The sequence below is a fragment of the Dermacentor albipictus genome, chromosome 4 (assembly GCF_038994185.2).
Source record: "Dermacentor albipictus isolate Rhodes 1998 colony chromosome 4, USDA_Dalb.pri_finalv2, whole genome shotgun sequence".
NCBI classification, from domain to species: Eukaryota; Metazoa; Arthropoda; class Arachnida; order Ixodida; family Ixodidae; genus Dermacentor; species Dermacentor albipictus.
Genome location: NC_091824.1, coordinates 170,162,879 through 170,180,639, shown reverse-complemented (window position 1 = coordinate 170,180,639; position 17,761 = coordinate 170,162,879). Strand labels below are relative to the sequence as shown.

Sequence of the window (17,761 nt, the reverse complement as noted above, 5' to 3'; positions counted from 1 at the left end):
GCTTCATAACCACATTTTCAGTGCACTTGACTCACCTGTTGAGTACGGGTTGGATCAATACCAAGGCTCTGCATGAGGCGAAGGACGCCATCATCGAGAATCCCTCGACGAGCCGCCTCACGATCAGACGGGGCTGCAGGTGTGGCAGGGGCGTGCATGCCTGCTGGCTGCAGCCACCGATGCCTCTTCACCTGCTCCACTGTCAACCGCCGACTTGGGTCCAGCACAAGCATCTTGCGGATTAGATGCTCGCACTCTGCATATGGCACCCACAGATTTAGCAAGGTCCGCATGACATGGAAGGTGTCCTCTACAAATTTGTCTCAAAGCCGCCTAATAAGTACTCTTTTTTAATAAACTTAACATGCTTTTAGCATGCTATGCAACACGGTTAATCCATTATAATCATATGAAGCATAAAAAAAAGGCACAGAACAAATTCTGGTCAGCAAATAATCTCGGCAGGACAATATTAGGAAGCAGTCAAATCCCTACATAACAAATACCAGCTAAACGATATTTCTGGCAGAATGAAATTTTCGTTATTCCCCATCAGTTTCTCATAGAATTTAATGTATTAAAGGGACTTACAATCGACTTTTACGGATCTAGTTTCTTATGGCGCAATGCAAAGCTCACTCTCGATAGTGTTTACATCTGCAGTGGTTACTTCCAAAAGTGCATGGATATTAGTAAGCAGAATTTTTCAATCTGAGCAGCCTCTAAAAAAATAAGGATCCCTCCTCCAGCAATGCCGAAAAGTGAGAGCAATTCCATAGCCCGCCTTGCAAATTGTAAAAGCCACCCATTATTGTGCTTTCACAGGAGTGAGTGTAACGGTGGTTAACCATCTGCATTTTTACCTTTTCAACCACTTTTGAATATGAAAAGCTGGTGCAATAAGTTCGCGTTGTTGCAGAGACATTTCTTATATTTGTACCTCGTTCTTCCCAAAGTACACGCCTATGTCATGTCTGGCTGGCCCCATTGTCATTGTTCTGTCGATAGATGAGTCAAGCCAGCTTATCAAAAACAAATCCGAAGACAGCGACACTTTTCTGCTCACTACGAACGAAGGCTTATCTGCACATTTATAAGTCAAGAAAAACTTATAATAATAAAAAGTATACTGCATTTCAATACTAACAAAAAGACCACTAACCACATACGCTAGCATTAGGTGACATGGTGGACCTCTTATGTAGCTTCCATGTTTATGCCACCTGGGGTGCCAAAGGTCATTTTTTCGTGACTTTTAGTGATTAATTAAAAATATAAATCCACGTTTCAAGAGAAAAAAATGACTCGTTTTAGCCACTACGATAAGGAATCATTCCACCAGCAGGGTTAACTCGATTAATGTTCTGAGCGGTCGTTTGTCCCTTTATAGTTGCTGCCACAATGAAGTACACTATAAGTGCATTTTCACTTCAACAAAGTCTTTGTAGAGCAATTCTAGACACCAGCACCAGCACAAGCTCTAGAAAGAATTGACAAAACAGCACTGGCCAAAGCCATGTAACAACCATTTGGCAGAGCCAGTGTCATCACCACTGTCATCCCAAGATGGCGACAAAGCAAGTTTTCACATTGTTTACGAAGAAAGCCACACACTTCATTGTGATTTACAATGAAGCTGTGCTGCTTTGATTATGAAAGCTCATTCAAGAGATACAATATTTTACAAGTTCAGCTAGCAGAAATATAGTCGTATGTGCTTTTGGCAGTGTGGAGACGTTTCTTCCCAAGAAAGTCCTGGAATTCATCAGCATGCAATCACTGTGCCGGTAAACTTGTGGCCGTTGAGGCCGACTCCCATGTTGCTGTTTGCGTCGAAATAAGCAATAACGATATCATCAGGAGTGTCTACAATTTTGTTACATCAGATGGTGAAGACGGCACAAGAGAGCGTGCATCCATTCCAGCAGCACCATGTGTAATGAGCACCTTTATACAAACTGGAGCTCTGCCTCAGTGCAAGCCAATGAAATCGTGATGACTCACTTGAAAGAACGTGATTTGTGTCACATCACCACTTGCCAAAAAGTGCTTGCAAGCCAAAATTATGCTTTTAGAATTAATGCTTATTTTCTGTGTCGCTAAACCACATGTTTCATTGTTATTTGTACCATTTACTAAAACGAAGTTCAGCACAATCGAATTTTTTTGCAAGCCCCCATCAATTTCGTTGTGGCAGAGTTCAACTTATGCAACTGCAAAAATATTGATACTGGTCCAAAGTAAAGGTCAGTTTCAGTCATCCTGTGGTCTTCTTCCTATGTCTGACCTGTTAAGGTCTGGTTAACTATGGCACACCGTTCAAGTAACCAACTCACTCACCTTTTCCCTTTCTACAGTAAAACCACATTATAATGAAGTTGTAAGGGAGAGCTGGGCTTACTTTGTTATATCCATCATCTACAGTTGTTTATTCTGACGATCAATATAGCCTGCCGGGCTGGGGCAGAAAGAGGAAGTGATGCAAAGCTGATGGAAAAGTCACAGTGCATCGCCAATGGGCTGCAAAATGTTTGTTTTTTACTAAGTCTTTGCCAGCGAGATGACATGTTTTCTCTAGTGCAGTTTCCAACCCTAGTACACCTTCGTCGTGGTTATGGTGCAACAGGTTTCGCCTCATTTCATGAGCATGCCAGCGGAGCGCTGCAAGCTTTTCCTTTTTCACATCGCTTGTCACTGTACGAGCTAATGATCAAAATTAATTAAATGAAATTGATTCATGGCAATTAAATGAAGATGAGCCACTCACCAGTAGACATAAAGAACGGTATGCGGAAACGCCCGGAGAGCACACGACTGCGCAGCACCTGCAGGCTGCTGCCGTCGAAGGGCAGTGCCCCACACACCAGCACGTACAGCACCACACCCAGGCTCTGCGTAGCAGCAGCACGAGCGGGAATGTAAAATGCCCTCCCATGTGAACCTTCCACAAGCTTTTCTAAGCAACATTCACTTGATTGATTGAGTGGCGTTTAACATCCCAATGCAAGGGACTTTCACCAGAGGTGCACAATAAAAGTGCAGTAGTAGACAGCTCTAGATTAATTATGACCAAGGTGGCACCTATAATCTGCACCCATAGCATGGCACATGAATGTTTTTGCATTCCACCTTTATCGGAATGTGGCCAAAATGGCTGTGGATTGTTCCTGCAACCTCATGCTCAGCAGGACACCAATGCCACTGAATCATCGTAGCCAGTAACACAAAGGTAACTTATGGAACTGCTAAAATGCTACAAATTATTCAGGATAGAGATAACTGGTACAAGCCATCAAGGTTCTCATGAAAATTAAGCAGACTATTTATCACGTCAACATGCAACAAACACAGCATGGAACTCCATGTAATATGCACTACCCTCTGGCTACATTCCTTGACTTGTCAAAGATTGTCAAAGGCAAAGCCTGTCAAGGTTGCACTTATACCTAGACTCTATTTAACACTAAGATGAAAATCTACACAATTATACTGTTCCAAAATTATGAGAGATGGCATGTATCTACAATCTTAAAAGCACCATACACAAGTAGTTGGTCAGAGCTTTAACCAGGGTGTCTGCCCAGCTTACATTTCCAAATTCCCAGAGTTTTCCAGGTTTTCCTTGAGCACCTCTGCGAAATTCCCTGAATGACACAGAAGTTTGTTTTATGTCTAGACAGCTTGACACTGTGTCGCCTGATGCTGTCATTCCCTAGCAAGCATGATAAAAATAAAAAACGAATTAATCCAGTTTGAATACTAAGTAATAGTGTTTAATTTATTCAAAAAGAAAATGCACAGCGAATAATATATCTTCGAAAAAAATGGTAAAGCACATTTTAAATTGAATCGAGAATTCTCAAATACGAATAAAATGGAGGTGCATAAAGAAGCAAATATTTTCGAATATGAGCTATTTCTATCAACTGATAGCAAGCTTATTGGTATGAGGCCCGAACTTTGTCACAAGTGAGATTCTCTCTCAGCAGCTGGTAAGTCAACCTCAACTGTCCTGACATGCTCTCAGCCCGCACACAACATTTCAGTGTTGCACTTCACTGTTTTAAAGAGTTTATTTTGGTTTGGATGAGGCACACCTGGACCCCTGCATGAGCCAACATTTTGCTTTTAGAGCTCAAGCTTCTTTAAAGAAGCAGCGGCACTCTTCCTTTCCCATTCATTCTTTCATGATGGATCAGTTCTTTCTGCTCTCATCCTCCTTTCGCTGCGCATTCGCCCCGTGGACTATTTGAAGCTTTCTTTTGGGCAGTTGTACAGTTAACGTCCAATTTTCCGAACTCCCTAAGGGCCGTGAACACATCCAAAAAAATTCATGTTTTTTACTGCCCTTAAAGGGCCCCTCACCAGGTCCCGTAGAAAATTTTGGTTATACGCTGAAAGGAGTTGCTAAGTGTCCTCTAGGGAGCGTTCTGCTGCAAAAATTTTCCAAATCGGCTCATTAATAGCCAAGCAATAAATATTCCAGTGCTGCAAACCCATGATTTCAGCAGGCGGACTCCACTGCCAAGCAAGAAACTCTCTCCACTCGCCTCGTCTAGCCTACGCAAGCAACATTCTTTCCCTGCATTCTCCCATACCGGACCTCGAGGATCACATGACGCAAATGTCACAGGCCCCGCCTCAATTTTTTTTTTCTCCTCTTTTTTTTCTTCAATGCTACGCACTTCCGCCAACGGTGTCGCGCGTAAGCTGTTGTCTCGTTCATGCAGCTCACAATATTACGTGCTGTACACAAGGAAACATGACTAGCGGTATAATTCAGTGCTACACGAATACTGAGGCAGCACAAGCGGATTGCAGAGCATGATCACGTGCTGGAACACGTTAGGAAATGGCATAGTTTCAGTACCTGCGCACATGACCGCATGACCGCGGGAACAAGCATACGAAGCGGAAGTACAATTTTCTTGCTTTGGTGCAAAGTAAAACAAAAAACATGCAGGCATTCTGTTTGTGTTTTATTATTTCTCTAAACTTCAATTCGTCAATTCAAGCAACAGATTGCACAGATAACAGATGTTGTCTTGAATAACTCTAGAAGTCACGTGTCACCACGAGTGACATCACACTGCGGACACGACTACGTAGGCGCAGGGGCCGACGTCACCGTCCGGCGGAACGCGGCAGTCTCGATGAGAAGGAAAATCAGCATTCGGTTTGAAATTTTGGATCTTTCCACGGTGCGCAGCAATGTGATACTTTGCAGACACGATCGTTATTGTGCAATGTTTGCTCTGTGCTCGTCAGCTCGAAATGGCGAGACCTGGTGAGGGGCCCTTTAAGGGCTCAAATCGCCACAGGCACATTCAAAAAAAGCTCTGAAGGCCTGCCAGTACACTTATTAGGCATATCGGTGCTCGTACTGTGACAGGAGATGGCAGGCGCACGAGTGCATAAGTAAGGAATACATACTGTGTCCCGTGACAATAGCCCCTTCCCACACTTGTTATGCTTCACTGCAATACTTCACGTATGCTATACATTTTTGTATTGAGGCGAAGCTGTCTTTCAAAAACTGGCGTTATGCAAGGCGTTGTTTTCCAAGCTTCGAAGCCAATCGCGAGGATCACAAAGGCAGTCAATGCCTTTGTTGACAGCGGCGAATTCTTTCAATGAAAAACACAGCACCGAAAGGCAAGAAGCTTAATAGTGAACGTCGAAGCAGCTAGGCCTAGCCACGGCCGGCCTAGTGAACGTAACGTTGGGCCTAGCATTGCCACGGTTACAGTGAACTAGAAGGGGCGGTGCAGCGCATAGGGCCACCTGACACCACTTGTGGTGAAAGGAGCGGCAGTGCTGCAATCTGTCACTCTTACATGTGGTGCCTGCTGTGGGCTTGAAAGCGCTTGATAGGCGGTGTTTCGTTCGCTTTCTGTGAATGTCTGCTACTTTTAAATTCGTAAACATTATAGTTTGCATCAACAGCAAGGAGGCTTGCAGCTGATGTTATATGACATTATGTGTTTCTGTAGTTCTTATTTTACACGGTCTCACTTAATGTGCTGTTGAAATGTGTGCCAAGGAGAGAACAATTGTACAATGTGCTTAATTTAAACTTACTTTTGTTGTTACGGAGACTAGGATTTGCCAAAGCAAAGCAAGCAGCAGGACTTCTGTAATGCAGAGTATTTGTTCTTGTGCCCATTACCATACCAATTAATGCTGTCATTGCACTAGTGTGGAAAACTATTCCAGATATCATTCTTCAATGCCTTACCGGCTCTTGTGCGTTTCCCCATACTCTGTGATGCCTGCATAGCGAGCATTTAGTTACCTATCACACAGACTATGGAATTGTGCCCCATTTGTGAAATGTCGTACCCATATCTCTAAAGGCAAGAATTGTGTCCTTTGGATATCCTATCAACATCCACTGCTAGAACATTGATGTCCTAGGGATGTGTCAACACATCCTGCGAACGTCCCTCACACGACCATTTGGTCGTACTTTCCATGTCATGCGGACATCTGTTGCATGTCCGCGAGGGACATTATGTGGACATGCTGCGTACATTTTATGGACATATGCCAGGGTCTTCTGCATACTCTTCATTCTTCTAGGCCTTGCGCCAAGCGCAATTGCCTTATTGAACTAATTGAAGTTTTCAAAGTAAATTGTGTAACAAGTTCGTAGTACGACGTAAACACGAGCTGCAGACACGATAGCTTCGGATTGTAAGTTGAACATGCCAGAAAACATAATTCTGTTAAGAGGAAACACATGAGACAGAGCTTCAATTGGAGGACAAATATTCATGTGCATGTCAAAAAAAAAGGTCCATGTGGAATAACCTTAGGACATTCGTAACAGGATATCCAAGACTGATGTCCAGCAGATGTCCTATTTGTATCCAAAATGATGCATGGACATTGGGTCATGATTCAGATGTCCTACGGACAAAGTGTTTTCACTGGGTCCTTAAACTTCTCGTCAAATCATGGTCCAACTAGTTGTTTTTCTGTTTCAGTGAAGCTACCACTTGGCTTCTGGCATCATTGTTGTGCTAGTCCTCTCCTGCTCATTCGTGTTTACTGTGTGGGCGCGACATGATTTCTACAAATTAATTTCAGTTACTTTTTCAGAATAAGTGCCTTCTGTGGGTGTATGTGACTTCAATTCGTGCGTGCAAGTTTTCTCTGCTGCTTTTCAATCAGTGAGCATTTCTGCTTGCGTCAGGAGAAACAAGTCTGGCTGTTCAATGTTATTCATTATCACAGTTTCTGTTTTCATCTAAGGCTGTTGAATGTGCTGTTGAAAGGTGCACCAAGGAGAGAACGAACGTGCAACGTAACAGCTTGATTTACATTTACTTTCTATGTTGCGGGGACCAGTTACGTATAATTACCTTATTACACGGTCCCTCGATTGCGATTATGTACAATCTGAATCTGCTTACTTGAGTTCGCATGGATTGTTGTCTGTGCCCTCAAACTGTAAGCTATACAAATCTGATCCTGGTTGCTAAATGTATAGCAGTGATAGTTTTCTGTCTTGCCAAAAAAGTTCTTCCAGACGTGACTCGAATGCGATCGAAAGTACCCGTGTTCTCGACAGCGTGGCTAGGTTCCAGCGGCTAAGACAGACATGCTATACAGGGTTGCCAGATCGCTCCAACCACAGGTAGCCAAATCCACCTCCGCAGTAGCCCAAATGCAGCCAAAAGCGAAACTTTTGGGTAGCCCAAAAGAAGCCAAAAAGCTTTGTCTTTTTGTGAGTCATTTCTTCAGCATATTGAATTAATTTTCGGCAATAATACCTACATATTAGTTTTTCTGTGCTGCCCACGCATGACCTCCGCGCGCATCGTCACGGAGGCCATGTGGTATGGAAAGCAGATGCTGCACAAGCGCAAGAAGTGCAGAAACGCAGGCATGCAGGCAAATTTATGATAAGGCAAATGCGGTCTTCATTGCAAATGCACTGTTTTATTTTTCCCAGAGCACCAAAATATCACCAAAAGAACAGCACACTAATAGCACCGCGCAATAAACACGCTAAGCAATGGCATGCATTCAGGCGTTCAATATTATTACTTACAGCTAATGATAATTTCACTTAACACCACACAATGCACTAAACGAAAGACTACAAAAAATTGCAAGACAAAGTCTAACGCAATAGATGGCGGTTGGTACAAAATCTAGTATGATATATAGACATAAAGAAGTATGCTATGATTAAGCATCACGAGCTTATTGTGAACTGGAACTGCTTGATCTGTACAAAATGCCACAGCTGAAATGGGACAAAAATTCTTGGCCCGGTTTGAAATCCTTTCAGCAGCCTTCGTTCCTGGCCAGGCCAGACTTTACGTGGAGGAGCGCTACCAATGTCTCGTTCGACATTTTAATTTGAAGGTCGGTTTTAATGAGCGAGACCTGGCTGAACACTAGTTCGACGGCGGCATTTGATATGGATAGTGAGTGATAGCAAAGACAGGAAGAGGGTTTGGAGTTGTGTAGGGAACGGATGGCTGTTGTGGCAACGAAAGCGGATATGTTCTGTGTTGGCGTTGGAGCAGGGGCAATTTGGGCAAGAAGGGTCCAAGCGAATTGCCACGTAGGTGCCATGCAGCAGGCAGAAAATTCGGCAAATTTCGGTTAGGTTCAGCTCAGTGTTCTCCTTCTATTCTGACGCCAAGGTCACCCGTGGCGCACCATCATTGGGAGCTAAAAGCATCTCATGCTTAAAACGTAGGACACCGAAATCACACATGTGGAGACAGCAACAATCTATGTTCGCTGGTGCGCGCGCACGGGTAGCGTTAGTTCGCAGATGGAGACATGTTTCCTGAGGCCAGCTTTCTTAATTAAAATTATCAAAAGGCTACGATCCTTGACCTTTTCACATGCATATGTGTTCTCTAACATAGAAGTTGCAAATTTTGATTTTGTAGCAGACTGTAGATTTGTAGCAGATTTTGAAGCTCAATTTCTTTAACCTGCTGTCGACTGCATTTTGATTCCAGCGTGCTTTTCATTTGTGCTTAACTATTTTTACATTTTTTTTACACAGGAAAAAGGTGTAGTTGAAAAATAGCCACATAGCCAAAAGGAAAATTCTGACATCAACTCCCACAAAGAGTAGCCCAATTTGGCTATTAATAGCCCAATCTGGCAACCCTGATGCTATAGTGATTTCAGAAAACGCTTTAGCATCAGTGGCGAAAAAACAACACGCATTTCATTGTCTGATCATAAGCAGAGAATACAGACCAAATAAACAAAGTGCTTCAGGCAAAAATCTGAACAAAACAGCCTGCGCTCGTCAAGCATATAGGTACGTCGCAGTGTATGCGAGCGCCACCGCTGAAGCTACGCAAAGAGTGCCACCCGGTGCACTGCCCTTCCGGTACATGGTACCGCGGTGGTGGCTGCGGCTGCCAGCGGATCTGCGTGCAAGAGCGCCGGTTCGAGGCAATGAGATAATGAAAATGGCGGTAGTATCGGCATTGATTAATGCCATTTGGAACCTGTGGTCATAGCAAAAAGTCCAAAAATTCAGACGGCAATGGGTTCTTGCGTCCAAAATTTCAGACGTTCTTTTACATTGACTCTATGGAGTATGTGGTGGTGCCACAAAGCCGCCCGAATTATTGGACGCCCGGAAAGTCAGTTGTTGACTGCACGCTGGCAACTCCTCCAGCCGACGACACGGTGTCAAAGACGATTCGTTATAATTCCTCTCTGTTACTCGAGCCAGCCATACGGAGACTTTCGCTCCCTGTCAATAAAATTACAGCGAATTTTCCCTGATAGAAGTACTAATTCCCAAGTTTTCATTGAGTCCTTCTAGACTATTCAAATTCCCCGCGAATTCCCGGTTGGTCGACCCACTGCTTTAACCCCTTAACCAGCATGACAAATTTTAGAAATATATGAAAGTGCACATTTTCTTTTAGACCTGCACATGTTAAATCAAATTCTTCCTAAAGATATACCAGGAATGTCTATTGTATTTTTAGTGATGTTGTTGGAAAAAAAAATAGCAAAAGTAATTGTGTATTTTTTATTTGTCAAAATTGCAAGTGTACTTGTACGCATGTGCAAGAATTGTGAAAAGTTAACAAGTTAACCTGTCATTGGCAGTTAAGGGCTTAAACTGTCATTCCTGTTCTCCTATCACTCATAGCACATGTCTTGTACAGAATGGTTAGCTCAATCAGTGGCGTGCAGCAGTGATGAACACTAGCACTTGCCACGCATTGCTCTCAGGAAGTTGGAGCAACAAAAACAAAATGAAGCAACGTTTAAGCCACTGTCACTAGAAGAAGCATGAAGCTTGCTTCATTACACACATGAAGGATCCTTCCTTACCCAGACATCAACCTCGGGGCCCACATATCGTTTTCCCTCAAAGACCTCGGGAGCTGCATACGGTGGACTGCCACACCATGTCGTCAGGTAGCCCGTCGGTGAATAGAAGTTGCTGAAGCCGAAATCTGCGAAGAAATTAGTCTCAGGTGACATGACCGTACCTGTACATTCTTCACAGTGTCATCTCAGGATGAGAGGAGAGCAGACTTTCATATGGCGAAATTAACACTGAAAGCTCAGGAACACTGAACAAAGCATCGGGACGAATCTGCTGCTTCGCAAGGTCAGTCCACATTGCAACGAAAAAACGCATTAAAGCTTACGCTAAGCAACTTCCCTAGCAATTTCAGCTCATAGTGCACTTTAGCAGCACACACTGCAACCCTACACAAGTGCCACATAGGCACTTCGACAAATGACAGTGGGGCCAACGAGTTCGAAGGGAACTAGGGCCTATCAAATGAGGTGAAAAATACAAAAGTGTTCATTGCATGCTGTAGTGGCTGCTGCGTATTCTTCACCATCACCTGCAGGTAGCAAGCTGCTGCTTGTAGCTTTGTTCATCGACCTCTGATGCTGCACCCCCTGCACTAGGACCATCCCTGAGCAAAGCGTGTTATCATTTACACAACACCTCTCAGTTCCAAACTCATAACACACACATATTCAATAACTGCATAAACATGTGACACTTCATCACCCACACCTTTAGACAAAATGCACAGATTACACAAAGTTGTCATTTATCCTATAACCAGCTGATCCTGACAGGCTGGTAGGCATCAGTAAGTGCATGTCTCCACACAACAGCTGATACTGCCACACCCTGTAAAAGACGCTGTCGAATTAGGAAACAGACATGACGCATCTGTCCACGTGCCGGTACCTGCTTTAACAGACGCCAGTAAAGAAGCAGACAAAGATGCTTCAATCCATGCGCTGGTGCTTAGTTTTTTTCTCTTTCGCAGTGTTGACAGTTGGAGACTCGGACTCAATGCCTGTACCAACTAAAGGGTGGCTGTTTTTCTATAATGTGACGTGACAATATTGTTATATCTTTATGTTCTATAAAACTGCAGGGTGTCTATTGTTCAAATGTTGAATTCCCTTGTTAGCATGAACATCTGTAAACAGACAGACAACAGAAATGAAAGATAGACCTTAGGCAGCCTTTGACAGTACACTTCCCATTTGTTGCAAGCCCTTCTGGATGCTGCTGCCAACATGTTGAATTTTTTTCATTCTTTCTTCTTTACACACATTTATTTCAGGAAACATCACCTTGAGGGAGGATGTGGGTCATAGAACAAAAATTTTTTAAATCTTTGCCTTCAAGGTAAAGTGCTGAAAACTTGTACATATATGTAATGTTATATATGCTTATTTCAAATATAAGGGCTATTTTCATTAACATCCTTGATTAAAATTTTACGCAAGCTTCCTTAAATTATCTTCTGCAAAGACTTACAAAATATGTTTCAGATATTTCGCTAAATAAGGTATCAATGGCTTCTGTATGATTCTAGGAATGCAATAAGATAAACCTTACTGCTCTGCCTTACCATGAACACGTGTTGTGGGGTGTTGAATTTGAAATTTGAAATTTTCTGGTGACTAACTCTAAAGTCTTGCAACTCTTGTTCTAGGTAAGGCAGAGCAATAAGGTTGGTCTTATTGCATTCCTTGAATCATGCAGAGGCCACTGATAGCCTGTGTAACTAAATTTCAGGAACTGATATTTTGCAAATTATGCAAAAAATTATTTGCATATTTGAAATAAGCACATTACGTTACATATACATACAAGTTTGCAGCGCCATATTTCAAAGAATAAATTTTGTTTTTCTACGACCCACCTCCCCCTTAACAATGCTCACTTGAACAAAGATTCAATGTGAATGAAGTTGTCTAAAAATTTATGTGGCCGCTACATTGCACCCTATGCAGAAAGGTGAGCTTGATGAATTCAGTGTGAGGCCAACTTTCAGTTCTATAAACTTTTTTGCAACACGACGTTTTCCCTTTCAGCCTCCTTTGAAATGTTTGCAGCACCAGCTGCTTACTGAACGATGAAGTAAACCTCAGCACTAGAATGTCACACCTGCTCAGTCATCTCAGTAGGTCAATTTAACAACCTTGAAAGGCCAATCGCAAAGAAATTTTCTAAATTGGTTATAAATGAGTGCTATATACTGTACCATTGAAGCAATCATGGCGAAGTTGTAGGGCTGGTAATAACCTAATTTCCTTATTAACAGCCTTTACACAACACCTAAGCAGATTATGTGGGCACTTGGTGGTTAGCAAATGTTAGGCTAATCCCAGCAGATTGGCTCCAACATTTTCAGTGCAACATGAGTGCCACTTTATCTTGGAGGTCACATCAAGGAACCACACTGGTTCTCATTTTTGGTATGTAAAAATGGCACTTTGCTTTTTCAGTTCCGGTATAGAAAATGTATATTTTAGCAATTTTTTGGTGAAGCAGCTACTGCACAAAATTTTTCATGGAGGCTGCGCTGTATCTACAGTATCTGAAACTGGGCTTTATACATAACTGAAAATTCAATCGCAGTTGTCCTATAAGCAGGGTGTCAGAATGAAATGTTTTTCGTTCTGGTTTTAATTTCGTTCCACTGAAAAATTTCTGTTCCAGTTGTGCTCTGGAACGAGAAAAAAGAATGATCTGTAATGGTTTATGACGGTTCTGGTTCGCATGGAAAAGTTTTCGAAACAGTATAACGACAAAACATAGTATATGTTTTTTTCTATGAGGGAATTGTGAATTCTGAGATTATGCTCAGTGCCTTGAATCAAGGCAGTGAGCATCAGTGCACAAGCCCTAGGTTTTGCTGCGATTCCAAACTGCTGGTTCACCAAGCGGCAGGCTTGGATTGACGAAGCACTCTACCGGCTACCACTGGCCCTATCCCTGCCCGAGATACGCACTTATGCAGACCCCCGAGATACGCACCAATTCTGACGCTGCCTGACGTTGGTTGTTTTGGATGGCCGACTTTCCCCTTGAACCGAAAACCGATAAAAAATATTCCTGTTTCACTCACAAACAAAATAATAAATAATGTTTTTGTTATGTTTTCGTCCCAGTAAAAAAAAAAAAACATTTTTTTACTTGCTTTTACCGTTTTTGTTCCGTTCTGACACACTGCTTACAAGTGTCATCAGCAGTGCCGTTATGACAGACAAATTCAGCGCTCAAAGCATATTGCAACAGCCCAAGAACAAATAAGAGAGGCAGTTGCCATGTCTTACCAGCCAGCTTGACATTCATGTGAGAGTCGAGCAACAAGTTTTCTGCCTGCAACAAAAGCCAGCCTTCATTAGGCACTACAAAAAAGAGCGCAATATTCCAAACACAAATAACTTATCCACATTTCTTGTGAGTGCTGCACTAAGCTAATATGCGCAAATGCTTCCATCATGCCCTTGCACCCACCGACAAAAGCTTTATAGGCACAGAAACTGTGAGAAATCTGAATACCCTTGAGCTTCACTGCTCAGCGTGGGATTCAGGTGTGCAATATGACTCAAGGAAGAATGCAATGGACTGAAGAATTCTAAAATCGATGCATAAGCTGCAACAAAATTTGCTTTCTTTCTTTTTTTCATGGCTCGTGTGCTCTGGGAACTTCTGCAGCTGGGGTTACATGGTAAGTTAACATTGCTTTCTGGTTATACGGTTAAACATAATGTAAAGCAATTACTGCATGAGAGAGTGTGCTGGTATTGTCTAGCTGATTATTTTAAAGGAGCCCTACACTTTGTAAACTTGTAAACAAACTTCTGCACTCACTAGATATGCTGTCATGAACGTCTAAGACATATGCAATTTCTGAATATGTAGCTCGTAGCCTATATATTGCACTCAAAAGGCATGCTGGCTTTTCCTTCTGACTTTTTAACCCTTTCACTCCTTTTCTTCCTTACAAGAGCAAGTAGTTATGGGGCAGCATGCTTCCAAGGATATTTTCAATGTTGCGGAGACTTCAGCATACACTTCTCACATGTAAAATGATGCCATTTATCAAATATAAAGGTTAAGAAACACTTATAAGATATTTGAATTCAATAGCAAAGTCATGTCATGACATTGAGTACCAACAAGGCTAGGTATGATGGTGCTGGTCATTAAAGAATTAAATAGAGTGCTGCGCACATTGCTTCAAAGAGTGCTGGCTTGTGGCAACTGCAGCAATTAAAGAAACATAACGAGTCAGTGTACTGCAACATCATGATGCACCCACTTCCTGGGTACCAAAAGTGAAACTAGTTTGTAAGAATAAGTATGCATCATAGCCAATTAGCTATGGCATTCGGGTGCTTGCCAGTATTTTTTTGTAAGGTTTAGAATGTTCGGATTTTTCTGTAACATAAAAAAATTATCAAATGAAGATGTCATGACTGTACCTTTTAAGATAGCCATTAACCAGCAAATAGACAAGGCTAAAGATATAAGTGTTGTATAAGTATAAGTGTTGTACGTAAGTATATACAAGGGTTGTTCAATAAAGTTGGAGAGTGATGCTCTGAAATATTCATTTCTGAAAATTATTCATTAACACTTTTATCCCTTTCTATATACTCCCCAGTAATAGAAATACACGTCCTCCCATTTCTACCAAGCTTAGATAACATGAGTGAAGCCATTTCTTGCCACCATTCTAGAAGTCATCTCCAATGTCTTAACTGCACCTTGTTCCAAATCAAAGCAATCTCATTTAATACCATGAGGTATGTCAAAAATTCAGAGAGTGCTGTATCTGGAATGCAGAATAAATAAAGCAATTGTTATGATGCTTTGGGGAACGTAAAAAATGAAATTTTTTATAATGTAACAAGGCATAGTTAGGATGTTGGAGGCGATTTTTAAAAAATGTGGCAAAAGATGGCTTCACACACATTATCTATGCTTAATAGAAATGGTGCAATGCGTGGATTTTATTCACTGGGGGAGCATATATAAAGAGATAAAAGTGCCAATGAATAATTTTTGGAAATGTGGACTTCAGAGCATCAGTCTTAGTCTTTATTGAAGAACCCTTGTATATACCTAAATGAGGGGTATTGTACGTTTGTCTTACACACCACAGTGACTTAGCAGCTGTGGTGTTGCGCTGCTAAGAAAGAGGTCACAGGGTTCAAATCCTGGCCACAGCGACCCCATTTCGATGGGGGCAAAATGCAAGAACGCCCATGTCCCATACATTGGGGGCACGTTAAAGATTCCTCGGCGGTTAAAATTAATCCAGAGTCCCCCACTATGGCATGCCTCATAATCATGTGGTTTTGGTATGCAAAACCCCAAAATTCATTGTATGTTTGTCTTTGTTTTGTAATCCTACAGCCATTTCCAAGGTATCCTTTCTCCCTGTGGCAACACTGTCAATGTGTACAACACGCTACAAAACATGATGAGCACTGCAACCAAGACTTTATTTTGGGGAGAGTATTCACCCTACCAGCTACTTATTTATAATTCTCAGGAAGGTGTTCCCATAGTGGTTATTAAAATCTGTGGAGGAGTAGGCATGCTTTGGCATCACAACTCCTCCTGGCTGCAAGAGATAACCACATCACATCTTTTGCTTCTTCTTTTATTTTTGTGGTAAATGAATGTCCAGGCCCTCTCATCTAAAAGAATTAATGCAAGCATCATAGCACCATAAATAATGTACAGTACTTGTTCCAATGAAGCAGTTGCAGTTTTGATAGCTGGAGATGCATGCTCACTCAATTTATGCAATCACTGCAATTGCCAACGTGTGAACATAGCTAGGAGAGACATGTGCAGCACAATAATTTTTTTATGAGCCACATGATCATATTTACCCTTACTGAATATAACATGAAGCAGTGCGAACGGCCAAAGGCAGGAGCGAGGAAGCAACAACAGGACGAGCGCTGACTGTGAAGTGAAGTTTATTCAAGAAAGCACCTGCCATTTAAAATGTGTTGAAACTACAAGAACAATCAGGATCGACAGGCATGTGCATAGGGAGACTGCAGGTACAGATGTTTATCCAGAAAAACATATCTAAATCTGATATGCTAAGCGACACTGAGCTGATGCACTTATCTTGGTTTCTGTGGTGTCAACAGATGCTTGTTGTGGTTCGACAGATTATAAATGGCTGGTGCTTTCTTGAATAAACTTCAATTGGCAGTCAGGGCTCATGCTGTCAGGGTTGTTTTGTTGTTCGTGTCCTCATCTCTTCGCGCTGCTTCAAGTTGTATTCAAGATGAACCAATTGCTCAAATCAAGTTGTTGCTACCTTTACTGCTAACACAAAGTCAGAATATTTTGCTCTGTGTTGTGACATCACAATGATGTCGATGATGCTAAGTCAGGCATTTAGAGAAGAATTTAATTGTAATTATAATATATCTTAAAGGTTCCCGAACCTTCCAAATCATACAGCTCCTACAACTCGGGAAATAAGTGTCAGTGGCGCCTCCTCTAACTAGATATCGGAATGCATTATGTAACCACGCAAAACGACAATGGACGAAAAAGGAAACACACAGGACAAGAGCAGACAAGCGTGTTTCCTTCTTCGTCCGCTGTCGTTTGCGCGGTTGCATAATGCATTCCAATATCAACCACCAACTAGCCCACCAACAGCTTGCTGCCAGCAGGCTGGATTGCTAGCTTCTGCGCTTGAGGCCGCACTTGAGGCCATGCTCGAGGTCGCACACAAGGCAATGGTCTAGTAGGTCTGAGTTGATCGAAAACTGTCTAAGGCACTGGGCACGAGAGCTGGTTTCAGCAGCCACTTAATCAGTCTTTCCTGAAGTCCTCAGTGTGGAAGTACTGACTGCACATTACAGTGCACTCGCTACAGGGTAACTTGATAGCACTTTATCCTTACTCGAAACTGCCTTCGCCACTGGTCACACAAACTGCTGTGGGAAGGTATCTCACGGAAAGAGACACCTGGGCCTCCTTTTCTCTGATTACAGACGAGCATTGTGGCATGCAGCAATGGCACATTACTGAGCGATTTAAATAACATATACCTCAATTAAACATACTCCTGCATGAAAGCATAAATCCAATGGCAAAAGACCATCTGAAAAATGGATGCTGAAGTTAGCACCGAGCTAGCGGATGAACAAACAAGCTCACTTATTGTGTCTGGCAGAGAATAAGCACACCGTCTGCAAGCTAGGTGAAATAATTTGGCACTTTTCAACATCTGCGCCCTTTATTTTTTTATGGTATGGTATTTGTACATCACGATATACGGTAATTAGCTGGGTGAATGAAGAAATAGCATCAATGTTGTGTGCCTATACTGTTACGAATGGCCCGCGGGGGCTGGCGAGCTAGAGGAGAAGCAACAGACGAAACCTGCCCGGCCCGCTGCGATGACTCGCTTTGGGAAAACAACAATGCACCGAG

General features: G+C 42.4%; 2 protein-coding genes across 4 annotated transcripts in view; one reads left to right on the top strand and one right to left on the bottom strand.

Annotated features, from left to right (window-relative positions):
• The window catches only part of LOC135902469 (serine/threonine-protein kinase SIK2-like), a 309,800-nt gene that overhangs the window by 5,396 nt on the left and 286,643 nt on the right, over nt 1-17,761 (bottom strand). For all 3 annotated transcript variants that reach the window (XM_070537801.1, XM_070537800.1, XM_070537802.1), the window contains 4 exons: nt 13,612-13,657; nt 10,339-10,463; nt 2,768-2,891; nt 36-256 (listed from right to left, as the gene is read on the bottom strand). In XM_070537801.1, coding sequence (XP_070393902.1) covers nt 36-256; nt 2,768-2,891; nt 10,339-10,463; nt 13,612-13,657 — 516 coding nt within the window. The remainder of the gene's footprint in view (nt 1-35; nt 257-2,767; nt 2,892-10,338; nt 10,464-13,611; nt 13,658-17,761) is intronic.
• The window catches only part of LOC139059410 (uncharacterized), a 356,283-nt gene that overhangs the window by 140,029 nt on the left and 198,493 nt on the right, over nt 1-17,761 (top strand). The gene's annotated exons all lie outside the window — the stretch shown is intronic.